Source organism: Pyrgilauda ruficollis, unplaced genomic scaffold (genome assembly GCF_017590135.1).
Source record: "Pyrgilauda ruficollis isolate IOZ18807 unplaced genomic scaffold, ASM1759013v1 scaffold38, whole genome shotgun sequence".
NCBI classification, from domain to species: domain Eukaryota; kingdom Metazoa; phylum Chordata; class Aves; order Passeriformes; family Passeridae; genus Pyrgilauda; species Pyrgilauda ruficollis.
The window spans coordinates 5653791-5681320 of NW_024525267.1; the positions used below are offsets into that span (position 1 = coordinate 5653791).

A 27530-nucleotide genomic window follows, 5' to 3' on the forward strand; every position below is an offset into this window, starting at 1 on the left:
TCTTCCTTAATGAGTCCCTACTCTGGATTTAGAGTAGAGGACTGGAGCAGCCTGATCCCTGCAGGAGGATGTGTGGGGCTGGAGAGGGGATGCCCTGTTGTCCCCCTTTTCCTCTCTGCATGGAGCCAGGGAGAGCAAGATGTGCAGATGTGCAAATTGAGAGGGAGCAGGTGTCACCAGGGACTGGCCTTGTCTCACCATGCCGCTCCACGCTGCTGGAATGTGGCTGCTCCCTGTCCCCAGAGAGCAAATGTGACCTGCAGGTCTCACAGTGTGGTGTGGGGACAGGGGATGGAGCGGGGTGTGAGGCTTTGTGCAGTATCTTGTGTCACTTAGGGCAGCTTAAGCTTTCCTAGTTGCTGTGGCAGCATAATACTGCCTATAATTAAGGACAAACACAGAGTGTATGCTTTAGGTATATCCCATTTCATGTTAGCACGTGAGGAGGATAAATTAGGAGATAAGCCTGAATTTATTAGGCTTTGTTCTTGGAAGCACAAATGACTCTCAGGACAGCGTGTTTAACAGCAGAACATCATGTATCACTGCCAATACAGCATCATGCATTTACACACTGCATTGTTGGTATGTGGTGAGCCAGGCTCCCTACTAGGAACAGCTCATCTGTGATACTGTGAGCTGGCAGGGCAGAGATGAGACCCTGAGCTGTGGTTCAGCAAAGGGAGAGGTGAGGAACCTGGAGGAGCTGAGAGAAGAGGGAAAGTAGAGTTTGGAAATGAATACTGCTGAGTTAGAATGCAAAGCATGAAAAGGTCCCAAAGGGCAGCAGATCTGGGGTCAGGGTATGCCTGTTGGTTTAGAGGGGTGAGGCACTGAATGATCAGCCAAGGTGGAGAGCCCATGGTGAGGGTTTGACAGAGTCTCAGAGGGACCTGGGTGGTGAAGCAGGACTGGGCATCTGGGAGTTATTGCCTTGGAAGATGAAGCTCCTGCATGGAGTGTTAGAGATCATGGTATGGAAGAGATCATGCAAGACAGCAGTGTCAGGGAGATGTTTGCAAGGAGAAGCCTCTGTTGGACAGCACAGGCTCTAGGACTTGTGTGGGAGCAGGTTGGACTGTGCAGGAGGTGGCAGAATAGAGCAAGGAGGGAACCTGGTGCCAACCAGATTGGCAAGAAATATGAAAAGGAAGAGGCACAAAAGAGGGGGAAAAGAAAAGAGAGGGAAAAATGGATCTAGTAATGTGGGGACCATGTGATGAGGTCAGGATTTTGGAGAGGATGTTCTAGGTCTTAATTTCAACTTGAGAGCAGAAGCAGAATTGGGGCACAACAAAGCACTTCCAGTATTCTCTGCTGACCAAATACCTTAAAGATCTTTATAATTTGAGGCCACACCTGAGGAAGCCTGATTTTTGTCAGCTCTGAGTGCCTTGATGAATGATAATACAAGAGGCTCTGGAGCAGCAGAGGCAGCCCTCCCAGGAGATGTGGTGACGTTTTGAGCTGCTGTAGGTGGTTCAGTGCAGACAGTGGTTGCAGCAGTTGGGTTTTGGATTAGCTCTATATATTGAGGCATTCTTGATGCCCATGAGGAAGAGAAAAGAAGAATAATTTAAAACAGATGTGCCCACAAGTAGGGGAGAATCTGTGCCTTCAGAGCTACTAAGGTTTGCATTTATTTATGGGCGTAAATGGTGGTCAGTGGATTTTAAACTAGGAAAAGATCTGAAGTACTTGACTGGAGTCATGCAGATATTTCTTCTTGCTTTGTCCTCTCTTGGATCTTCTGCTCACCTGGACTTAATATTTTCTCCCTTAATTTTAGTTGTTTTTTTTCTTTTTTTTTTTATGATCCTTTATTTTCTCCTTCCTCCCCAGCTGAATGCACTTGATTTTTCTGTTTTCCTGAGTGTATGGAATCTCGCTGCTGCCTAGCTACCAGCATCTCTCTTTCCCCTTGGATTTTCCCTTTCTTTCTGCCCTTCCTAGCTTGTCAAGAGGAGCACTTCTGCCTCCCCCTCAGGCCAGCCCTCCCAGTCTGCCTGCTTTTTTGGTTCCTGGACTCCTGAACACCAGCGCTTGCTCTGACTCCGTTATTTGGGGCTCCTCAGCTTGGCAGCAGTGGCAGCTGCACTGGTGGTTTTTCTGCAGTGGGAACGGAGCATTCCATAGGTAAAATGATAATGGTGACTTTCCTGTGGGGATGTAATTTGACAGTTTGCACCTGTTTTTACAACTTTATTAGTGACTTTCAGACTCTTCCAGTAACATATTTAACTATTTTAATACCATTGTTAAGACAGAGAGACTTAGCAGGTGAAATAGTTTTAAATCAGACTGATGGTTAAATTAGTATTTAGTTTTTGTGGCTAATTTGCAGTCACTCTAACATTCAGTTTATGGTGTGCAGGATGTGGTTTGCAGGGCAGATGGACTTTGAAGTGTCACTGTCTCTTTTCAGAGCTAAACTGCTTTGCTTGCTTGTGCTTGTCGCAAAACAAGACATCCCACATTATCATTTATTACAAAAATAAAATGTCAAGCCAAAACAGTGCACCAGCACTATAGCTGCAGTGCTTGATCAACTGCAGGATGACTCTGATGCTACTTTTTAATTCTCTATGAAATATTGAATTTTGGCTTTCTAAAACTTTCTTTCATCCTTCCTGCTGGAGTATGGAAGCTGTTTCTTTTGGCACGACATTTCAGAAAGCTTAGCCAGTATCTCTCTCATCATTAGTTAGTGCTGCTATTGGGTTTGCTTTCTGCTTTGTTTGGCTTTTTGTGTCCTCAGTGTTGGAGCACACTTATTAAGAAGCACTTGCCCTCTGGAGGAAAGGACTCAATGGATGTTAATCAGCATATAATAAATCTAATCTAAATGTTATTAGTGAAGGTTTCTGGACTTTAGGGCAAGCTTCAGAATAGTGTTTGATAATGTGTCTCAAGCAGGTCTTCAGGAGTTGCTCATTTTTACTGAAATTTGAAGTTACCATCTTTGGGTCGGAAATAGTCAGATCTCTCCATCTGCAGTGATGGAAAAACATGCATCTCAAATTTTCCTGCTAAGTGCTATTTTAAAGGGCGCTGCAGTATCAGCCTGTTATACCTCTGAGAAGTATCACTTCAGAACTGATGTCACTTAAATAAATCATAGTAACCCTGGGTTTAGAAGCCCATGTGTCCCTCCTCTGTTTAAAAATACTCATTGTAGGCATACCACTTCTGTACTTGGATGATTTCCACTGCATCATTTAGTGCTGTCAGTGACCATTTAACTCACTAACAGTAGGAATAAGTAAATGCCCCCCTGAGAAGTTATTTGCTTGGCAGTATAGGTGTCAAGCCTTTGACTAAGCATCTGAAATAAAACCCAGCTGAAGTGGGAATGGATTCTCTGTGGATTTTTTAGATGTGCAATAAAATATGGAACTGAGGGATCTGGAATTGATGAGAAAGGTATATCTGTGGGGAAGGTGTGTTGGGTCAAAGGAAAGTGACAGGAAAATGTAACCCACCTCAGAGCTTTTATTGTAAAGAAGGCATTGTATTCCCACATGGTAACTTGTATTCAGACTGCTATATGCAATCAGGAGCATGGAAATACAGAATTTTCCTCTCTTTTGGTCCTTGTCTTTCCTGTCAGATATTTGTTTGAATCTGGTGTTTGAGCCCTTGTTAGCCATGTCATGTATTTTATCTCTCATCTTTTCCACTTGTAAATACATCTACCTCTTCCCTGGAGCAGCCTGAATGAGCGGAATGATTTTTGTACACCAGGAGCTGATACTGCAATGCAAAATTAAGTAATCAATTTAAGTCTTATTTCAATAGTGAAGGGCTAGTTAACACCATTGTTTCAGGTGCATTACTTTGTAGTTTTAAAAATGTCTTTCTTACTTTTTCTTGACAGAATACAAACGAGACTAGAATTCTATTTTGCTCAACCTGACTATTTCATGCATCTGTGTCTTGCTGGCAACTTTTTTTTTGCCTAAGGAATGAGCTTAGATTGATGTGGCTCTGGCTGCTTTAGCTCAGTTAGCTCATGAAACAGAGTGGGGAAATATTGCTGACATTCAGGTAGTTGTATTTTCAGTGCACAGCTATCCATGCAGTGTGCAGCCTGGGAACTGACATATTTCTGTATTAAGTGTTGACAGTCTTGCTTACTTAAAGATTAACCTACACAGGTTTTCAGCAGTTTGTCATATGGTAGAGTTGTAAACAGCGAGTGTGGAAGTGCAGCAATATGTTCTTCTGCTCTTGCTTTGTTTAACATCCTTAGTGAGCAGAGCTGGAAATGGTATGTGGCAGGCTGCTGTGACTAGCTGTTATTCTGATATATTTAGATATATATGTGTATACATATATATATATATATATAAAAGTCAGTTCCTCAATGCTGATTCTGGCTGCTGAAGCAATGTTCTTTGGCCAGAAAAGTATCTTAAATCTACAAGCTGAAGAGAACATGGAAGTGACAATTTTGTAGCAGCAACCTTAGAAACCGCTGGTTTGGGAGAGCAGGAAAAATGGCTGGAGTGCAATTGACAGTGCTCGTGAGGATCTGCCCTTTGGTGTTTCTTAAACTGGGGGAAAAATTACAGAGAAGTGTGGTGGAAATTTCTTCTTGGATACCTGTATGCAAGTTGCTTGAAAGCTCGAAGATGGGCTAGATTGGTTGCTTCTGTTTAGTTAATAAACAGCTGATGGAGGGACCACCTCTTGGGTCTCTACAGCATGAGGGAGCTCTTCAGGTGTCAGGAGTACCTTGCAGGTTTGTTTTAGCTTCTCATCTTCTGGAGATTGTTTTGAGTTTGTCCCAGAGTGGCTTTGCCTGGTCTGTACTGTGCCTGAATTCAGGTGAGCCTTGATTATACTGATGCACAAAGTCTTTATTCCATTCTTCGTGAAGTTGTGAATAGAGCTGGGGTCAAGCAACAAGGATGGTCAGAAATCAAGGAAACCTGACCTGTGAGGAGAGGTTGGAAGGATTGGGACTTCTTGATTTGAAAGGAGAAGACTGACTATGGTGTGGCAGTGATTTTCATCCAGGTAACAGCTGCTGCAGGAGATGGAAATACGCCCCTCTGCATGCCTACTGGTGAGGTGGGGGGAAAAATAAGGAATGGGAGGCATGAAATGTGAGTTTTCTAAGAGTTAGAGTAGTTAAAAACTGTCTAGTAAAAAACTGTGAGGCAGTGATGTTCCTAATATGTCAACACTGCTGATTTTTATTTCTGCCTTGCTGATTTTAATAAGAGATAGTAAGAGAAAATTACAAGGTCAAAATGAGAGGCTGAAATTCAAGTCTGAATTGCAAGATTATGCTATGTGCATGAGGCAAGGCATGAACTTTGTCTTGAATTGGAGATACTTGCTCTCACAGTGTAAGTGAAGTAACATCCTCGAAATATTAAATATGGTTTGACATTTTGGAATGTTTCAGAATAATGGGTTTCTATTGAAACTTTATTACCCTCACCCATTATAAAAATGCCATTGTTTGAGGCTGTGCATTGTGATCCAGATGAACTAATTATTTATTGAGGAAGTCAAAACACAGAAATAAAGAACATCAATTGTTAGTTCTTCCTGGCAGTGATTCTCAGCAACATTGCTGGGACAGCTAAGCAAACAAAGGTTTGGTGTAGAACTTGTGTAATGATATGAAGTGGGGAAAGTGTTGTGTCTTCCAGAAGTTGTACATCCATCACAGGAACCTAGTAAGCTTGGGGGAGGAAGAGACCATACCCTCAAAGTTTATCATATGCTTTATAAGTGGCTTCTTGGATAAAATTTTCTCTAGAAATACAGATGGTGCCTGTCCTTTCCAAGCCTTCATGATGTATTTAGACATTCCTGGTTTTCTCTTTAAAATTATGTTTTTTAGATCACATTGTGTTTTCCAAGGTGAATGCTGTTAATGGAAACAGATGCCTTGTTGGTTTTTAATTTTGCTTATGATTTTGTGTAGCAATGGCATTTTTTTTTCATTGTGCTACCTTTCTAATTTTTGAACTGCAAAGCAAACAGCAATAGCAATAAAAAAAAATAATAATGCCAACCAAGTTTGTCCTGTGAGTTGTGGAAGGCTTGGGACAGGGTGCTGGAGGATGTATTGTAGGACATCCGTCTATTTGTTGCCTGTTTTGATGAGTGATTAAGGAAACAATAACTGGAACTGCAGATAGGATGACAGGCTGTGACTTTCCCACTGCTTCCTTTGGAACTGGTTGGCAGCAGGAAAAGATTGGGATATTGGTTATGTGAGGGGGTTTATGCCTTGTTGAGCTGAGAACTGGGAAAGTTTGGGAAAGCTTTGCTTTAAAGTCGACTGGTTCTCAGTGTAAGCCTGCATCCATAATTTTCTAAACCTAGGAGATGGCTCAGAATCAGGATAAAAATCACTTCCATGATGTCTATCAAGGTCAAGCCAAAAGTCTTGAGTAAGCATACTCTTGTGTAAAGTCCAGAGTTCAGGGTATTCAAGGCTTGGACTGTACACTTGTTTGGCCTTGACCCTTTCAGTGAAGCCCTTCAGCATTTTCACAATGTGAATAATGATAGTGATCTCTGAAAGATAAGACTGGCCAAGAACACTAAAACTGTTAATATTTAATGAGTCATGTTGAAATGAATGTGCAGAAGTTTTCTTTTATTATTCTTGTCAGTGGAGCTTAATAATGGGAAGCAGGAGTTGCAGTTCTGTTTCTGAGTTCTGGCAGAAAATGTACTTTTGTCCATGAATGTACTGTGTCCATTAAGTCCTCTGACTTTATCTCAGTTGACTCATTTGTAGTACATGTCCCAAAGTATATTTCATAGCTCTCTTCCTTCTGAAGGTTAATAAAATTCACAAAGTTTTAAGAAAAAAATTTATAACTTTGCATAGTTATGGAAGTTTCAAATCTAATTTTCTTTTTTTTGTGGAGAAATTATGCTCAGAAGGAGTTCTTTAAGGATTTAAACTGTGCTGTTTACTTTCACAGCTATAATGTGCAGAATGTGTGCAGGGAGTGTAAGCTAGCAGCAGCTTGCTGTACATCAGAATATCTGAAATGTCATGCTAACAACATAGGCAGAATTTAAAATTAAAAATGGTATTTCAGTGAGCAGGCTTTGTAGCTGCTGTTGTTGCACAGTCTTGTTCCCTAGGTGCTGAGCATTATGTAATTGATCTGGCTGTGGTTTTCCTCCCTGGTCTCATCCATGCATGGCAGAAAACCTAGTAATCTGTAAATCGTGTGGGGGAAAGAGCAGGTTAGAGCCTGTCCCTTGTCATTTGATATTTGAGTGCCCCTGCATGTGCCATATATTAGTTTTATTTTCTACCATGACGCCTTGCTATGAGGAAAGAACTCTCCAGAGCATCTTAAAAGACATCTTCTATTAAAGAGGGAAAGAGTTAAGCAAAATGCAGACAGTAGATCTCACAGCTGGAGGTAAAAGCAATATCCATGGATGTCTCTCATGCTTTAATTGGAAGAGAAGCCTGAGAGTGGGGTTTAGTTTCCCTTGTAAGAGTGTTTTGTAGAAGAGTGGTTGTGAAGGCTGAATGGGGAAGGAGAAGATAGGTGGGAAGGGTAAAACTCTTAACAGAGCTATGACAAATGTTTGGCACATGCCAAATGACTGTAATGCTTACATTTTGTGTAGAATTCCCTAAAGGTCATAATTTTCCCTGGGGAAAGAGAAGTCGATACTGAACAAGGTCATTGTGGTGCTGAAAGTGTGTCTGAGGGCCTCCTGTGCAAGACTGAACTTGAGAAAAAGAAGCAGGTCAGGCAATGGACATGGCACCAAATTAGCTCCCTGCAGAAAGTGATCTGGTATGAGCTCGAGTTCTTTGTGGTGCTAGGCAAAAAGGGCCCAGTTCAGGAGAGCTTTTACAACCTCTTCATGGAACAAATTCCCCCTAAGAAAAGGAATTCTGGAGAAAAGACACAACTGAAAACTGAAGTGTGAATTCATGAATGTGTTGTTGGATGAGGACTTGCAGAAGGTCTGGCGCTCTGGAGTGTCTCAGGACTGGCTCCATGTAAATGCATCTTCTCATGAATTTTACTGAAGTAAAGAGGTTTGTGAAGTTAAATTCTGCTTGATTTATTTGGGCCCATGTCCAGACCGGCTTGGCCTATATTTTGGCCTGATGAGTAGGTGGCTGGCATGCCACCAAGTGTATTGTTTGTTTTGCAAGAAGCACATAGGGATTGATGAGTGTTTCTGTTGTGCTCTTTGCCTGGACCTGTCCAGGAGCCCAAGCAGAGCATGTGAAAGGAGCTGCCCAACTGGCTTTCTGTTAAAGAACTGACTGTGCTTTTTATAGGAGCTGAGGATGACTATTGCTTGAATTCATATTCGTAGTCTACAGTTTGCTAGTGATGTTTTGTTTTGCCTGAATTGCCCTATGCTTTCAATTAGATCCTTACCCTTTCCCTTTCAGAAAAAAAACCCCAAAACAACAAACAAAATCAAACCCAGTAAGCTGTTTGATACTGCTTCTGCAAGTTTTCTGTGGTGTTCCAACTCCAGAAATAGCCTTGTTTTAATGTCAGACAAAGCCATTCTTGCATTCAAGCACAGAGAGGTTGTAATTAAGCTTTGTGCACTTTTACCTGACAAGAGATGCTTTTTAACTGTGAACCACACACATCATTATTAGTGCAGTTGGCTGGTTGCCCATCAAAGCACTGATTATTTTCTACAACAGCTACTCCAGTTCCTCTCCTTTCAGTTTCCTGTTATCTCACATGGACATCAACAGTCCCTTTGCCAAATTTCTTAGTAAAATCATCGCCCTTCAGACTCACAGGAAGAGGATTTATCAGCACCACAGCAGTTAATTGCTTTAGGTAGCATATGCCGCTGTCCTTTGAACAGTGGAGAGGCAGGAGGGTTACACACACTGTCAAAGTGAACTGGTTTGAAAGTGGTTGTGTCGTGGTGCAGAAGTTAAGGTAATTAGTAACAGATTCAGTATCTTGGATCTGCTTATCAAAATGTCCTACAAATGTGCTACTGAGGGGTTTTGAAAAATGCTGTACTTCTAAAAAGTGGCATTTTCTGTTCATTTTTTGTATGCCTTGCTTAGCTTGGCCTTTTTGGGTGCAGTTACTCATTGAGTGTAGTGCTTAGCTGCTTGAACACACAATTCCTGAGTAAATTTGTCCTTTGTATCTCATTCTCTTTCATGCATGTTTCCCAGAGGAGCTCCTTCAGCCAGATCTGTTGCAGAAGTAATTATTTCATCAGGATTTAATGTATATCTTGATTGCACTTTGAAGACATTCTCTTGAGGAGTTTTTATAATTTCAACAAGGGATCGTGGCATGTAAACAAGAAAATAAACATTATCTTTCATATTAATCAACAAGACAATTAAATAATAAGCAGGATTGTTAATTGGTACTTGGAGATAGATGCTAATGACTGTCTTGAGTTCCACAATGACAGTACCAACAGGTAGAGACTCTTTTCTGCACAGTAAAGCTGCATATAATTTAGGAGGCATTATGGTTTTAATGTGCAGCTGCAACCACAGTGAAGCTGTGCAACTGTGTTCCTGCATATGTTTTCCTACTGAATGAAGTATTAGCAAGGGGATTTGAGATGCAGGCAGTTAAATCAGTTCTCATTGCCACCAAACTCTTGAGGTTCTGTATAAACCCACGCTTGTGGTATTTTGCTTCACTGTGGGATGCAGTTCCTGCTGGTTTCAGGGTGCAGAAGGAGTCAAAAGCTGCTTCTTTCCTCAAAGGCAGAAGTCCAACTTGTTCCTCAAAAGACAGTGCCTTTGGGCTCCCTCTGACTTTGGAACTAGAGCCTCATTTTTTCATCACATGAATCTTTGTATTTTTCTAAATACTGTAGTGTTTATAGAGGGAGAAGGAAGCGTGTAGGGGGTCTGCATCTCTGGAAGTTGAAGTAAAAAGGTTCAAGAGTTTAACAAACACACAAGTTTTAGAATATAAAGAAAAGGACTGGGAATTTTGGAGATCTGTATTGAGAGTCCTGCTGTTGTAGTAACTAGCTAATTTTAACTCGTGTCCAGTTTTGCTCCTCAGACACAGCCAGTTCTTTGTACTGCTGCTCATTTGAAGTCAATAGTGCAGCTGGGAGAAACTGTGCAGCCCTTCTCTCTTGGTGCTAATTTTTATTTCTAACTTAGAACGAATATAAGCAAAGGAGCAGTTTCCCACTCTGATCAGTTTACTAAGCTGGCTAAGCCCGAGGCTGCCTGACAATGCTGACAAGATGCATGGCAAGGTTGGGGTTCTAGATTTACTCTTAATTTGTTAGGACAGCAAAACACTGCCTTGGTTTCTCCATGGGTCTGTTGCTTAATACTTCACAGATGCTAGTGCCAGTTTGATCTCACTGAAAAGTACTTGGAGATCTTGGGCTGAAAGACATGAAGAAAATATAAAGTAGTCATTTTATAAAGATACTCATTTGTTCAAAGTGACAAGCCCTTCTGTTGCAAGCATGGTGCAGAATAGTTTTTTGTCCCCAAAAGACCTGCTGGCATCAGCAGTGTGGTCTCAGCATGTCCCCAGATGCTGGCAGTGGGACACCTTGTGCTTTTGCTGCCCTAACAGTCTTTCAAAGGAATGCTAGAAGGTAACAGTTTGGATGCTTTTATGATATTTATCTGTGGATGGACTGTCTACTGACAGTTTCAGGGTGAGATCACAAGTGTCTTTTTCAGGTGGTAAAGCTCTCTTTGACTTTGAGAGAACTGAGATTTCACCCTCATTGCCATGCCCAGTTGCCCCACATGTGCTTGCCAATATATATATTTTATTCTGCTTAAAATAATCACACTGCAGGATGAATTTTATTTTCTCATGTGGGTTTTGATGTAGGGAAGAGTTTCTGTTTTGGTTTCTTGCTATATTGTTTGGTGCTGATGTGGAATAGCAGAAAAAACAGATTATGTTCTTACTTTACTCACAAGGAAGAATGTTACAATTTTAATTGTATGTTCTAATTTTTGCTCCTTCTTCATCTTTTATGTTTTGAAATTCTACATTTCAAAAGCAGGATCATTATCATTCAGCACATTAAAGCGTGTCTTTTTAATAGCTTTCCATTTTAATGCAAAAGAATGGAACTGGGGAGGCAAAACCAATTTGTCTAGAAGGAAATTTCCTGTTATCCAAGGATTTTCTGTGCAGCCAACAGGAGAGGATCTTGAGCTCGGCTGACTTGGAGTGCTGTCCTCTGCCTTGAGTAACTTGTAGAGTACAAAGAACCACTTTCATAATGTTATCACCAGCAAAGTCCATCTGGTTCTGCCAGTGACAAGGGGATTATTTCAGGGTTTTTTTGCATCAGTGTGATGTTTTTTAGGATTCAGACGTCAGGCTGTTGGGGGAAAGAAAGACAAGTTAGATTATTATTGAAATTTTGTTGGTGGAGAAATGAACTGAATATTTTGCCAGTAATTTTTCTACCCATATTTCCTTTATTAGGGTCCTGATGACACTTGCTTGTCCTTATGAAATCAGATTAGAATGCAATGACTTGATTTGTTAAGCAGGCAGTGATGTCAATGAGCATCTGTTTGTCTGGTTCAGTTTCCTGTTAACACCTAAGTAACATTGTCCTTTCTTGCCATTACTTTTATACAGAGCAGCACAGAAGCTTAACCTGTCTTCGAAGAGAAAGAAATGCCATCCGCCCCTGCCGCACACACACGACTTCTCTATTTATGCTACTAACTTCAGTGGCATCCTGCAGCTCTGTCCTCCCCCAGCACCACCATGCCTTCTGAGAGCTGTGTCCAAAATCAAGGACAACCCTGGCATTGGAAAGGTAACTTTGGATTTCCATATTTTAAAATATTTTTCTGGACAATTTTTAACTGGGCTGGAAGCTTCCGGCCTAGAACAGAGCCGGATCGACTCAAGGAAAGGGTCTTGGGATAGAGAGAGAGCCACATCCACTTGAATGTGCCTGAGTGCTGTTACCTCCTGTGGGCTTTGGAAAGAGTAAGAGACAAAATTTCCTTTGGCATCCAAACCCAGGCTTCAGCTGTGGAGCAGTGAGTCTCTGTGCTGCCAGCAGGACTCAGGCACTGGTGCTGTCTCTCTGCTGAGGTTAAGGAGATATGCTGAGGGGGCTTTGTTTCCCTCTGCTTCACTTGTCATTTTAAGAGTATGGAAATGGAGTAGCAGTCTCGCCAACTTAGGAAATGCAGCACCTTTGAAATTAAAAATTTGGGCTAAGTTTATCTAAAATTAATTAAAATACAACCCAATTACTTGGAGCTTTATTCATATTTATAGCTGTTTAATCTCTCACACAACAGAGTCTGAATACTTATTTACATAGGGTACAAGAGATTAGTGTTTGAAGATAGAATTGAAGTGTGTAGTGTGCACAGGAGAGCTAAAATATGCACCTGGAGTAACTATACAAATCAGCATTAACATAAAGAATTTGTCAGCCTGAATACCTGGAGCTGACACTTGCTCACAGAGAATACTCCGTATTTCCTAACTGAGTTTGTGTTTAATGGAAAATAAAGGGGAAATTTGGGCTGTTTTAAGAAGGTGAAAAGTCACAGAGGAAAATGGATTGGTTTTTTTTTTTTTCTTTCCTGCTTTTCCAGTGTCTTGGAAAAGAGGATGTAATGATGGAATACAGTAAACCTGGCACAGTAATTTAGACATGCTCAGGTAGAGTAGGGTTTGCTAAGGAAGGTCCTTTCTATATGTGAGTTTTAACAAAACCCTTTTTTTGTGCCTGTTTTCTTTTTTTTCTGTGTGACTCAGTACATGGCTGTGGCCCCAGGAATAGCAGGGAGCACTGGCATTTCTGAGGCACTTTGCCTTAGGAAGACCTTTAAAGTATGACTGTATATCCTTGTGCCTTCGGCTCAATAAAACTGTCTCTGCCCTTGTGTGCCTCATGGAAGGCACTGGTTTATCTGGTGACTTCAAACAGATTAACTGGGTCTGTGATCAAGTGCCTGATTCCAGAGGGCAGGAGATAATATGCCTTGGGTCATGTGCTCTGCCTGCTGTTTTCATTATTGAGTAGAATGGAGAACTTTCCAAGGGAAAAGCTCCACTAGAATTCCAAGGATGTGGCAGGAGCCTGATCAGCTCAGCTGTGGGAGCTTCTCCTCCAGCACAGGATATGTCTGTCTGTTGACCCTCAAAATGTCTGTTATTTAGCTCTTGTCTGAAAACGTGAAAAACATAGAATCACAGAATATCCTGAGTTGGAAGGAACCAACAAGGATCATAGAGCATTGAAGATTCTGTTTGTTGTGATTCTTGGGGATGGCCCCTGCAGGGCCAGGAGTTGGACTCAATGATCCTTGTGAGTCCCTTCCAACTCAGCATATTCTGTGAATCTGTGAGGGTTCCAGCTGTGTCCTTCTCACCAAGTACTTTTTGACCACAATTTGGAAGAATCCTGTACTTTGCTGGAGAGGATAAGAGCTCTCTGTTAATTGAATCAGCCCTTTAGTTCTTGAGTTGAGATTTAGAGCACCCAAATGGTGATGGGGTAGTCTAGTTACCAGTTTTAATGCTCCTCAAAACCCAGAGTTGCCATCTCTGAAACACAATGTAAGATATGCAGTACCTACTAAATGTCTCTTAACACATTCCTCTTTTGCAATTTTATAAATATCAGTGTTTGCCTTTAAAAAAACCCTCCAGCAATACAGCTTTTTCTAAAAATTATGAGTCAGCACAGATGTGTCTGAATTCTTAGTACTTGTGATCCAAGGAGAAGTGTCACTCCTCTATAGGTGTTCTTTAGTACTGAAAATTCATAGTTTCACCTTTTCTGAACAGTGCCAAACAGCTTTTGGTGGCATTTAGCTCACTATGCATTAATACTCCATTATTTCCTACTCATTGGCTTCTGCTGATCGAGATTTACTCAGCTGGTGTCTTATGATGAGGGTGACAGGAATAAAGTAATTACTTTTCTTCCTCGCTGCTTTAAGTATCACAGCAATGGAGAGAACAATCAGTAAACACTGGCAGTTGTGCTGTGGTCCTCTCTTAACATCAGTCTCTCTTCTAACAGCTTTTTACTTTACATTCCTCCTGGTTATCATTTTCCTCACCTTCTTCGTGCAGCCTGTCCAATAATGAATATAAGACACTCATATGGAACAGAATCAGTGATGAATTCTGGAGTCACTTTTTCCTACCACAGCATCTGTGGCTGTGGTTGGTACTCTGTTGTGGTTTGGGTGATCATTCCCCTGTCATCAGTGTCCCTCACTGTCACTGTGTAGTTTCAGTGCGTTAAACAGCTGGTGGGGCAGCCTTTTGCTCCCTCACCTCTGAGGAGAAGTTGTTGTGCAAGAATGAAAAACAGAGTAATAGACTGGAAACCCTTGCAGTGTCCAGGATGCTTCAATGAGAGGAATGTGCCTCCCTTTATGAAAAAATGAGGAGATGAATGATATGCCAACTGTGCCAAAATACTATTTATTCTACATAAGTAGTGCCTGAATACTACAGTGACTAATTATTGTTTGTACTGTCACATTCTGTGCAGTGCCATTTCTTGTAAATACACTGGAAGCTTAGAGTAAAGTACATGTTGAAGCATTTACAATGGCAAATATGACTGGCTTTCTGTATTGTCTCTGCAATGGTAATTCTTAACATTTTTTCCATCCAATGATACTCAGGGTTGGTTCAACACATTTTAAGAGACACAGAAACAACATGGAAAATGTGATATAATTTTTGGGGCCAACAGAGAAATAATGAGTTATTCTGAACTGGGTGATGGGACAGTTGAATCTAAGGAACTGATTGAAAGTAGCGTGTGGACTATCTTGTGTTCTTCTGTTCAAGAACTGAACAGGTCCTGACAGTGGTTGTGGGACCTTGTCTTGAGCATTTGAGCACACGTTTGGGGAAAGGAAGAGGCATGAGTTCTTGCTTTTCATAAGCTGCATGGCTGCAGCAAGTGCAGTTACTGTGCATTGTGAGCACTGCTGGGCAAGGCAGGAATGTGGAGAGATTGCACTTGCACTCAGTTATTGATTATTTGAGCCCAAGATCTAAATTTATTCTTAATTTCACATCATCATCTCCATGCTTATCACCCAGTTCTTCTGTGGTGAAATTGCTATACAGTTTTTATGGTTGAATAGATTTGTTATTAGAGACTTACTGCAGCAGAGAGCCCTTAAATGTCTTTTGCAATTTATATTTATAATTTCTCACTGTTTCAAGTAGTCTTCTGGAAGGTGGAAAATAAATGTCTTATTAATTTCTTTTACATTTCAGAAGTACCAATTTTTTTTCTGCTTATAATAATTTCAGCAGCAGTGTGTGGACTTGTCCTGTGATACAAATCTTTAATTAAGCCTTTTGCTTAATTTTCTTTAGTAAGATTGCAAAATGTTATACACTCTCACAGGTGCTTGCTGGGGTTGTCAACACACAGGAATACCAAGCAGGGAAAAGTTGAAAAAAACGCAACAATTTAAAACAGCAGGTCTGCCTTGGACCTGTGTTTCATATAATCAACAGAAATCAAAATCCTGCACAAAGGAAGATCCCTTCAAAAGGGATCAATTCAAACTGGATACTGAAAGGAATTTTGCACACTAGCTGATAAATGTTACGTAGGAAAATTCATACCTTTCTCTTGAATGTGCCAAAAGCATCAGAGTCCAAACCATTTAGTTGAATCCTACTTAAAAGGCAATGATCCAGTGCACTATGATTCTTGTAACTGAATCATTTTTGTGGTCTCTCTGGGTGTTATTAAATTTAATGTCAGAATAGTAGGAAAGACGTCTGAAAGCCATTTAATATTGTCACTGGAAAGAAGTTAGATTATACTCAATTTCTGACATTAATGTGCTACTTAAGATAATTTATCATATTGTGGTATTAAGAAAGACATCCTTTTTACAGTGGCTGCTGTATAGCATTCTAATGGGCTATTTTTCTTTAGCATGGTGTGAAGCCTTTTTCATGCAAAATGTTATTTTCTGGGGTTCTATTCAGCTCATTCTTTATAATACTGCATCACTTACAACAGCAACTTTAAGTGCTTGTCTCTTCCAAGGATTCTGTCAATTTTTTTAATGTTAGAATGACAGAATGCTCCTATGTGAGACAATTGAAGTGGAGCATTTAAAGAGAGCCTGAATTGTCAGACATGTTTCTTGGACAGGTATATGCATACTGCTCTCCATTTATGAGTTTTAGACATTTACTTCCATTTATGCTTTACTAAGCCATAGCTAAGGTACTGCTAATATGATTTACTGATCTTGCAGGGCTGTCTTAAGTGTGCTGTGTGTCCCATTCACTGATTCTTATGGTGGTTTGATGATGGATAACAAATAGGTACTTAATTTTGTCATCTTTACTGCTCCTTGTTCCCTAATGACTGAAGCATTATTTCTGATATAAGTCATGTTTCACACAGTAAGCCTGTTGATGTAGGTACCACTGTATCATCCAAGTTACTTGCATCCCTGCCAAAACACCTTGAACTGCTTAAACAAAAATGTGAAAAAGTGAGATAAAAATACGTAAGTTCTTGTACTTTGTTTTCACCTTGAAAAAATGAAATAGTATTCCTTCAGGTTTTCTGAGAGTACAGAATCAATTCTTTTTTACAGAGCACTACATAGAAGTGATTTTTTTAAAAAAAATTTTTGTTTTAGGTTCTCCCAGGGGAGCTAGATGCTCTATGCTAGTGTGGCAATTTCACATATAAATTTGTCATCCATTGGTAGTGGCAGTATATGAAAGGCTTGTAAGAACCACCCACGGTAAAACAATTTAGCAAGGGTTATATATCTGTCAGTTACAATTAAATCCATGAAAAATATTGGCTCTGAACTAGGACTTTTGTAATTTGATTTACACTGTAGTTGAAAAATAAGTGATTTCATTGGAAAATGGTCTTTATTCAATGGAATGGAATCTCAATTCCTTGTAATTTCTTGGTGAGAAATCTTAATTCAGAATGGTGGGTGTCTTAACGTAGTTATTTAATTAACCTGCTGTTATACGCCATTTTGTGAACATTGGACAAAATTAACTTCCTGGCTGCACAATGCCTGTCAAGGATACGTGTTTCTAGGGAATATTTAGTGTCCATTCAAATTTGTTATAATGACATTTATTGCTAAAGACCAAATTGCTTGTTCATTTAGGGATTATGATACCACTCTAATGCAGAATATGACCAGCATTTTTAAAATGGATTCCAGTATAGTGCCAGCACCTTCCCAAAATACAGAGTTAATTTTAGTAAAAACGGCTTGAGCACATGTATTTTAAAATTTTGCAAGCTTTTTAATCCATTCCTTTTCATTTTTTTCCTTCTCATTATGTCTAATGTGAAACTTGACAACTATATATGCATCAGATGCTAACAAAGCATCACTACAAAAACATAAACACTGCACATCCATTGATTTCGAAGGAGGTACCATATGTTACAGTTATGCCTGTGCTAACATACTTGGCTGGTCAGGACCCTAATTTCCTCTACATTCGAAATGCCATGGAATCTAGTCATTACCTAGTGAATTAGTGGAGTCTTCTCTGTCTACATGTCTGTCCCTAATTAAACTGTGTAGAGTGTTTGACACCCTCCACTGAAAGATGAATGACCAATTTTCATATATATATATATATATATATATATATATATAAATTTTTTTTTTGTATTTGTTGCCTAAAACGTGTAGTAGAGGTCCATGGTAGTCTTAGAAACAGAATTCAAATCATCTGGTTCTTTAACTGTGAGATGGTCCTTCTCCTTTCGCTGGTCTCAAGAGTTTAAAGTCTTTCCATCTCTTTTGCTTATGGGGTAATAATCTATGAGAACCTGATTGTCAATCGCCTGTCTGTTTCTGTCTAGAATTATGTGGGATTGTGTCATTCTCTCTGTTGATCAGTGGCTCTTTTCTCTGCAAATTCAGTCTTGGACATGACTTCTTCTGGGACAACACATGTCTCTCTGGCCTTGGAGTTCTGTATTCTTTGATGTGTGGTTTTGTGATACCTCCATTCAGTTCAGATCCAAAAAATATGGGCCTTACTAGATAAAATTGCTAGCTTGCCTTTGACCATCCATATCACCTTCAACTGTCAGTTGCTTCAAATTTTGGGTTCCACAGGTTTTTGGTCTGTCTCTTCCTTTTTCCAGACCTGCTTGCTGGCGCTGACATACTCGTGATGCTCTGCACTGTCTTGACGAGTCCTGAAGCCAGCCCATTATTTTGCTTGGTGTGACTCCTCTGTCCTGTTCTCCTCTACCCGAGCTGGTTCAGTGTGTTGGGGAGATCTGGAAATTGTGAGCCCTCACCAGTGGGTCACGTGGCAGTGCTGGAGAAGGTCACAGCATGGGAACAGTGACTCCACATGACAGTGGGGCAGAAGGGCTCTCCTTGTGACCCTTTGGTGTGAGATGGAGTAGCTGGTATCAAAGGAGGAGGAGTGCTGCAAGGGGAGGAAGGGCTGGTGCCAGCCAGGATGTACATCCCTCAGTTTCTGAAATATTGTGGTGTTCAGGTGAAAACTGTTAAATACCCATCTAGATTTGACTTTCATAAAGGTTAAATATCTCAAGGTCTGGAGTTTTTTCTCCAGGCTCCAACAGGTTACTGACATTTGAGTGAATCTGTGATTCTCTAGGGATCTCAGCATCTAAAACTTTATGGGGTTTTGCCCCAGAGTCCTCCACATAGCCTTGTCTTCCACACAGAAGACTTTTCTTTCTTCCCCCTCCCCCTTTTTTTTTTTTTTTTTTTTTAATCCACCCTTTTGCTGATTTGGCTCCTTAAAATCCCATATGTTTGCATAAAAGTGCTGATTTTTGTTTTTGTGCTTCAGCATCCATCCCTTAAGTTTGCCCTTGCATAGCTGGAGCAAATGAATTCTAGTAGCTGTTTTCTTTTGCCACCTTTCTTTGCCCTGACTTCCACTGTGGGCTGACAGATAAACTTAAAAAAAATAAAATTCTTTGATTGCTTGGAAACTCTCTCTCACCCTTGCCAGTGAAGGTTAAAATGACACCAATTGTTGTGCTGGGTGAGGAGCCTCTGACCTTATGCCACCCATTTCTAGAGCTTTTCCAAATTAGATGCTACTTATTTATTTTTTTAATTTTTTTTTTATCTTGTAATGACATATTCAAGATATATTTACCATCTTCTTTTCCCAAGTATTTTGATTTTAATAGTATTTCCTGCAGCAATTCTGCTGACCTCCTGGTTTCTGCATATACAGGAATTTGGAAAAGTTCAGTAATGGAGTGTGAGCCCCCAGTGTACAAACCCCACCAGATTAGAGTTAGTTAATTAATGAGATACTTCAGTTGTTTCCATGACTTAGGCTGTCTTCAGGCACTGAGAAAAATGTTAATAATGTGCAAATATTGTGATATTTATGTTTCTTTTAATTTTATTTACAGAAATTGAACTCAAATACAAACCTAGCCTCTTTTTCCATCAACATCCTCATTAAAATAGAGCCTCTATCCAGTATTAAGTGCCTTCATGAATGTCCATGTACAACATCTTTATATACTTCATATTTATGAACTTTCAATTGTAATTTTTGTGTTGTTATCTGCATTGAAGAAGAAACAACAAAAGGGGGGAAAAAAGGTAGTAATAATACCGACTTTTAGCAAAAAGGGTCATTCCCATCGCAGGATGAATGTCTGTGTTAGCTCTCCTTAAGGAATATAAAAGTTGTGGAGTGCCCTGTGTCTGAGATGACTTTTCTGAAATCACCAGATTTGTATAGTCTTTTCCTTCTTTGTGTTGTCTCTCTCCCCCTTCACCCCCAATCCTTTTAGCTCTCTTTGATTCCCACCCCCTTGACCTGTTCTTTTTCCTTTAGGCCTGTCTTATTCTTCCATTTCTTGATTCATTCTCCTCTAAATCCCTTTCCTTGTGTTTCTTTGCTTTGTACAAATGCAAGCAGTAGCTGGTACCACTGCAGTAGGAGATGACCCCAGAAACCTGGACATACTGTCTAATAATTGCCCACAAAAGGTGGGGTCTTGAGTGGGCCTGAAATTAATTGCACTCAATTCCAGTAATTCATTTTCCTAAGCAAATGAAAGCATTAGAGTGCAGTCACTGCTGATTTGCTCCCTAGTTATGGGTCAAAGTTACTTTCAAGTTTATAGGCCCTGTGATATCCTGAATCCTCCCCTCCCTGTGAGCCCTTGTTTCTGGATGATTTCCTGCACCACATATTGCTGTCTCTAGAGGTGAGCATGCCTTTGTATGAGAAGCAGATAAAGAGACCCACGAGAAGCTGCAGTTAAACTGCTCCTTAAGGCAAGAGCCAAGCTGGCTCTGTAGTACTCACACTATACTGTTTTCCTGCAGTATTAACTCCAGAAGAATACTGGGATGAACTTCGGAGCTGAGAATATAAACCTGTCACTTAAGATTGGTCCTCAACCACAGGCTTGCAGGAAGTGTGAGAAGCGTAAACAGTATTACATCAAACCTTTCCTTTATACACACAGAAGCATGTGCATGGACCTGGGATCTGCCTGCTCTCAGTTTTTGCTCTTGTGAAGGGATATGTTTGAGTAATCTTTGTGCTTGATGGTGCTTCCATGAGCATTTCTGCTTTATTTCTGAGTGAAATCAGCCTGGCTCAGTATCATGAGTGACTGTGGCACATCATAACTCTGCAATTACTGATAGATATCACGTACAGATATATTTAGTGGGCAGGAACACTGAATATGAAATCTGTTTTTCTACTCTGCAAGCCAGCTTTTATACACAAAACACTAAAAGGGGAAGTCCCTCGAGCTGCTTTTCTGTCCCCCTCTTGCATTTGTCTTGGAAGCTCACTTCTATTGTAAACATGAAGATGACCCTTGAGACTGTTAAGTTTGGGATCTGATCCATCATGGGAAGCTATTTTAGTATCTTTCTGATTCAGAGAGGTGGTCTTAAAAAGCTAATTTGTGACACAAGAATTTCCTGTGGGTGAAGCCGTCATTGTGTTTAGGGGGAGCAATGCACTGATGGAGGTAACTTGCTGTTTAGGTCAGGAGCAAGCCAATTTTCCTCTTATCTAAGCTCTGGCTGCTATAATCTAATAATAGATGGAAGAGAGAACAGAAAGGACCATTTAGAGAAGTGCTTTGAAAACAGCATATATTTTAAAATTCATTTTAATCAAGTGACCCTGAAGTGGGCATTTATACTTACATATATTTATATGTTTAGGTTTTGTTTCATTTTTTTTTTTTTGCCCTGGGAGAGGTTATTTTTTATGAGCACCTTGGTAGCATGTCAAGGTTGAGCTAGCAGGCTAATACACAAAGCTGGCTTCATGCAGCTTTCATGGGGAAACAGCCTTGAGTGTGTCACCTCTGATGCACTTTGCTTTTGAGGCAGCTGTTTCATTTATTCTAAGGTTTGCTTGTTTTCTGGGACTGTATTTTCATATTTGTATTACTGTGAAAGGTGAAAGAAAAGAAAGTGTTGAATCAGGGGACAGCTTAGTCAATAGGTAGAAGAATTTGCTGCTATGTTTGATGGAGCCTCCTGCAGTGTTTATGGGAAGGGTTGATTGTTTCTTAACCTCTTTGTTTGGAAGAAATGTTGGGGAAAAGCTTTTAGAGCTGCTTTGTGGAAAATATTTCCTTTGAGGGGGCTTGAGGAATTGTGTAGGGATGCCTGTGTGCAGCTTAGCCCCCATAGAGAGAAGAAGATGGAAGAATGGGACAGTTGAGAACTTAAATCTTTGAATTTCCTGCCTCCCCAGCTGGTAAAGGTAGGGGACAGTTCAGCATGGTGCTTCCTGCTGCTCCCACATCTGCTGTGGATCACCCCGGCTTGGCCACTGCATTTCACTGCACACACTGGGTGCAGATGTGTCTGCTGTCAGCTTTTCATCTTGTCTGGTACGAGTGTCCCTCAGTCCCTGAGGGTGGCTCAGCCTGCTCTGGTCTCTGCTTGTTGCCTGCATTTCACATGCTGTGCTTTGCTGAAGTAGATTTTCAGCTTTGGTTCTTCCTTTGCCAATATCTCTATGGACACAGAAGTGAAGGGGAAATGATGACTGTAAAGTCCATTTTTTGATACAAAGAATGTGTTCATGGAGTAAGTACACACCATTTTAATGGCATAATGTTCTTTAAGTAAGTAGGAGTCAAATTATTCTGGCACATTTAAGGTTACATTTAGCAAAAATCTTACTGAAATGGAGAATCATTCTTCATGAGAGACAAGTGCTTTTGAACCCAGCTTCTACATGCAATATCCAGGTGAGGGCTAAAAGTGAGCCTGACTCATAGAACCATAGAATTGCCTAGGTTGGAAAGGATCTTCAAGACCAAGTCTAGCTGTTAGCCCAGCACTGCCAGGCCCACCACTAACCCATGTGCTTTAACAGGAGAGGGTGTTCCCTGGCTCAGCAGCCATGTTGCAGAAGATGAAGGTGCTGATGGGTGCTGTGGACAGTGCATATGTAAATTGTTCCAGCTGTGGTACATTGCAGCCATGGAGGCTCTTCCAGAGTTCCACCTGGTTAACTCTGGTGCTGTGAAAGTTGTCTGGTAGTTGAATAAGGAGATTGTACAGTGGTTCAGCTTGTTACTGAAACGCTTCATACACCATGGAAAAAGTAATCCTCACTGAACACTGCTTTTCTCTGAAGTCTGATCTGTGGGGCAGTTCAGAGTTGAGGTTGCACCTGTAATAGTAATTTACTTCAGTGCAAGGTGTATAAAACATGCTGACATGGGAGCATTTCATAAGGCTAGATGGTTGTAAGTGGGTGTGAGGCAGTATTTCATAGGTTTTTCAAGTAAGAGTATGATTTCCAGGAAGCTTAAAAGAAGCAGTATGCAGCTGTTGCTGAATTTTCCAGAGACCCAGTCACTTGGCTCCCATAAGGTGCTTTGGAAATCACAGCCAACATGTTAGAGCTTTCTAAAGATACTGTCTTCAAAACCTCTGTGTAGGATATCATAATTCGTAGTGTTGCAATAGAAGTGTACCTTTGTGAGAGGTTTCTTTTCAAGCTTTTTGACCTTTTAGTGGTTTGTGGTTTGATTTCTTTTCCTTTCTTTTTTTCCCCCCATTAAATCTGCAACTAAGCACTGGAGAGCCTAGCAATGACAGCATAAAGGCAACTGCCTGGGACAATTGTAAGGGAGACACTTTTTTATTAGAATAATATGAATGAGAAATTGAAAGTTTCTAGACTTATTTCCAATGCAGTAGGTGTCTGAGCCTTGTGTTATACAGACTGGTTTTCAAAGTGTCCCTTCGGTCACACTGAGTACTTGAAAGGCAGGAGAATAGAATTTTCTTTCCTTTGGCATCGTGTTACACCTGCAGTGGATCATACTTGCAGATCAGACATTTATAAATTGAATTGGTAAAACTGGAACAGCGTCAACTGAAGAGACAAAGTGCACCTTTGAAACCTAATTAGTTCAGTGAGGACCCCAGGCTGGAAAATCTGGCTCTGTTTTTGTCCCACGGTTGTTCTGACACACCTCAACATTACAAACAAACGCATCATGGGAAGGGGAGTGGGTTTGGGAGGAATGCTTTGCATATGTTTATCTGTAGCTGGGAACTCAAGTTGTTGCTTTCTTCTGAATCCTTGCAGGTGAAAGTGATGGTAAGGATTTGTTCCTCTCAAGGGACACATGAAACGTCTGAATCCATGTCCTTCCTAAAGGTAGACCCACGAAAAAAGCAAATCACATTTTATGATCCAGCAGCGACTGGGCCTTCCAATGCAGGTCACAGAAGAGGTGTTGTTGCTGTCCCAAAGATGTTTGCCTTTGATGCAGTTTTCCCCCAGGATGCTTCACAGGTACTGGAGTCACTCGTGTAATCCTCTTGAGTCTTCTCTTGGCCACTGCATTTGATTGCCTGAGGAGTTCCTTCTGTTCCTGGGGAATTTTATTTGAATGAGTTGCCTTAATGCCTGGAAAGAACATGGTAATTAATAGACAAGTGGGTAAATTCTTACATCTTCTGTTTAGTTGAGATGTAAAATTAAGGAATAATAGCTAGAGAATTAGATTTGCTGAGGAAATTACCTTCTTGTGTATTCTGTTGTTAGAGAAAGGCGGCACACAGTCAGTTTGAAATCCAGTTTCTATCCAGCTAGGTTTTAACTCATTTGATGGGACTGAAATAAAGTCCTTCCTCACAGCTTTCATTGGGAAATAAACATGTGCTTAATGTTAAACTAAATGCTGTTAGGAGGAAAGATAAAGCTAACCCCTTGGGATTGTTATACTGGAACAGGGAGCTTTTATATTATCTGCACCTTTTCCAGTTTATTTATGCTGTGGTTTTGGCTGATTATTTTATGTTGATGGTTGTGCTGATGGTGGTGCATGTCTTTCTTGCGGCCTGCAAAAGGGAGCATTTATTCAGTAGTACCCCCAGACCTGAAATCTGCTACACAGACAGGATGGCTGGTCTTTGAGAGGATTGGAGTCTGCTGTATATTCAGTGAGGTTGCCCCTCTTGGGCATCTGATAATTCCTTCTGTGAAAAATCTTTGGTTCAGAAAATAAAAAACTAGAACAACTTTAAAAATAACTAATTCAACAGCATTTGAAGAACTACACCAGGTCTGATTTGCTGGAAAAAATTGGGCTGAAAAATGTAGTGAAAGGTGAAAATGATCTATTAATGTTGACAAAATATGACAAGGTTTAATTCATAGTCCCCTCCTCAGATCTTCTCCTAGGGTTTTGTTTATTTTTTTGGGTCCCAGACTGTAGATAAGAAAAAATCTATTGAGTCTAAATTCTAGACAAACACTAAAGATGGGGAATAGCTTCCCCCACACATCAGTGCCCAAAGCGCAGGTGACCACAGCTGAAAGCTGGTTTTAGACCCTGCAGAAGTTCAAGCAGGGCTTCGTGCAGAAGTATGCAGCAGGGATCCCAGCATGAGTCCAGAACTGGAAGTGAGGTTTTCTTTCTTGTGCTGCCAGCCCTGCTGCAAGGTGCTGGTCACAGCCTGCGTGTCTGCTGGTTTTGGCACCAGTCCTTCAGGCTGCTGACCCCTGGTTTGGGATGGCTTTTCAGCTCCTTGTGGCAGGCCTGTTGGGTGGCCTGTTGTGATGTTTTTGGGTGATATTGGTGACTGCAACCCCTTCTGTGGAGGTGTTGTTGCTGGAGGCAAGCTTCTGCCAAGCACCTGCAAACAGAGCCTTATCATTTCACTGTAGTTACATATTTACAGCAGCTCCCTCCCCTGCCCCCAGTTGCTGTACTTAATCTTATTGTGTGTTTGAAACCTTCCCTGACATGGATAAACTGGTTTTAGCACAATCAAGTATTTTAGCAAGGTTTCTTTATTGATGATGATGTTTCCACTGGAAGAGGAAAATGTGATACTATGAAATCTTATTCAGGGATCTTAATGCATTTTCTCCAGTATGGATGTCTTTTTAATTCCTGTGAGCACTCCTGAGTAGCTTAATTTCAGTGAAGTTGCTACTATTGCTAAATAGCCTTGGCTAAGCTATTATACCAGCAGGAAGCCTGGTTGGATAGAATTCAGTTTGCTACATTAGTTATAGAATCAATATTCCAAGAGAATAGGTTTAATAGAATTGAAAACTATTTTAGGCTGTAGTAGCATATTTTATTATTTTATAAGATAGTGTAGTTACTAAAATAATAGGACTGATGCCATAAAAATGGGGAGAATATTGTGCCTCAAAAATATTGAGTCATTCATTTCATTACAGAAGAATAGTAAAAACCACAGCAGTATATGCTCTTTCACTTACTTGTCTCCAATTTTTCTTTCAGGCTGAGGTATGCTCTGGAACAGTAGCAGAAGTAATCCAGTCTGTTGTGAATGGTGCAGATGGTTGCATATTTTGCTTTGGTCATGTCAAGCTTGGTGAGCTCCCAAATTCGTTACAGTTAATTACTATGTCAGTCTGGTAATTACATGCTGTCAGCTCCTGGAACAATAAACCTGGAGTATATGAATAGATTAGAATTTCTTTTTAATTAGCTTTGCAAACTTATCACGGTTTATTTCTGCACTGTGATTGTAAGTTCTAATTTGAAAAGGTAAAATGTAGCATCAGATTAGCTTATTCAAGAGCAAGTTTATGTAGGTGCATTGTGATGAAAATCAAAAGATCAGAGATGTTTTTAACATTAATTTACTGTGGGTCTGGCTTATGAAACTTGCAAACCTAATTGAATAAATAGTCATGGATTATTAATTAAATACTTGGAGTTTTTTAATCTGTTCTTTTTTCCCTTATCTGTGCAGCACATGGCATTACATGTAATGCACATGATGATATCAGGTGGCAATATGAAGACACACTGCCTTGTACAAGAAAGGTTAATTGTGTTTATGTTTGTCTTTTCATTCTAGGAAAATCTTTTACCATGATTGGGAAAGATAACTCCACGCAGAGCCTTGGTATCATCCCCTGTGCAATTTCTTGGCTCTTCAAATTGATCAATGAACGTAAAGAAAAAACTGGAACTCGTTTCTCTATTAGAGTATCTGCTGTAGAGATCAGTGGCAAAGATGAAAACCTTAAGGATTTGTTAGCTGAAGTAGCCACTGGCAGCCTTCAGGACGGCCAGTCTCCTGGGGTTTATCTGAGAGAAGATCCAATATGTGGAACCCAGGTATAATGAATAGCACAGCATAGATTTTTCTGAGCCTGACTTTCTTCTACTTTTTATTTCCTTTTATCTGACAACAATTATGACAACTTTTAAGCCAGTAAAAAAAATTTATTGCTTTTAATTTTTAAGCTCATCTCCCATGGTGTACATATTTGTTTCTCTTAGTGCCCTGGAGATTTAGCAAGTTCAGCAAAAAATAATAAAAAAATGCCCCTGTGCTAATTAGTCATATTCTTGTTTATATTCAAGCTTCAAAACCAAAGTGAGCTAAGGGCCCCAACAGCAGAGAAAGCTGCCTTTTTCCTTGATGCTGCAATTGCTGCCAGAAGCACCAGCAAGCCTGAATGTGAGGAGGAAGATAGGAGGAATTCACACATGCTCTTTACTCTTCACATATATCAGTATCGAATGGAGAAGAGTGGCAAAGGAGGAAGTATGAATGTTCTTACCTTATTGTTTATTTTTAAATTATGTGGTCTTGCATTAGTTTTATAAATAATTTGCAATTAACTTAAAAAGAAAAAATTGAACTCTCAAGCCAGTTGAGTCACCTTTAACTTTTGTAGCTGTGACTAATATCTGGTTTCCTTACAATTAAATATTAATTTAGCCATTATCCCATGCTGTATTCATTATTCTCCTCATTTGAATGCATTTTGAATACCAGGTTTGGCTTGAGTCCATGCAAGAACGTGATGTACAACTGTTTTTCCCCTTTTTGTTGTAGTGTCTGGAGGACGCAGTCGTTTGCATCTCATTGATCTGGGGAGCTGTGAAAAAGTGCTGAGCAAGAGCCGAGATGGAGGAGGCTCTCTGTGTCTGTCTCTCTCTGCCCTGGGCAACGTAATTTTGGCCTTAATTAATGGTGCTAAGCATGTGCCATATAAGTAAGTGAATTCTAAGTCTGCATT

The 27530-nt window shown here is 40.4% G+C and overlaps 1 protein-coding gene across 1 annotated transcript in view; it reads left to right on the plus strand.

Annotated features, from left to right (window-relative positions):
• Positions 1-27530, plus strand: part of KIF26A (kinesin family member 26A) — a 95952-nt gene that overhangs the window by 56077 nt on the left and 12345 nt on the right. Inside the window, exons 5-10 of the mRNA XM_041476371.1 lie at positions 11604-11787; positions 23595-23804; positions 25771-25864; positions 26357-26619; positions 26869-27052; positions 27347-27506. Coding sequence (XP_041332305.1) covers positions 11604-11787; positions 23595-23804; positions 25771-25864; positions 26357-26619; positions 26869-27052; positions 27347-27506 — 1095 coding nt within the window. The remainder of the gene's footprint in view (positions 1-11603; positions 11788-23594; positions 23805-25770; positions 25865-26356; positions 26620-26868; positions 27053-27346; positions 27507-27530) is intronic.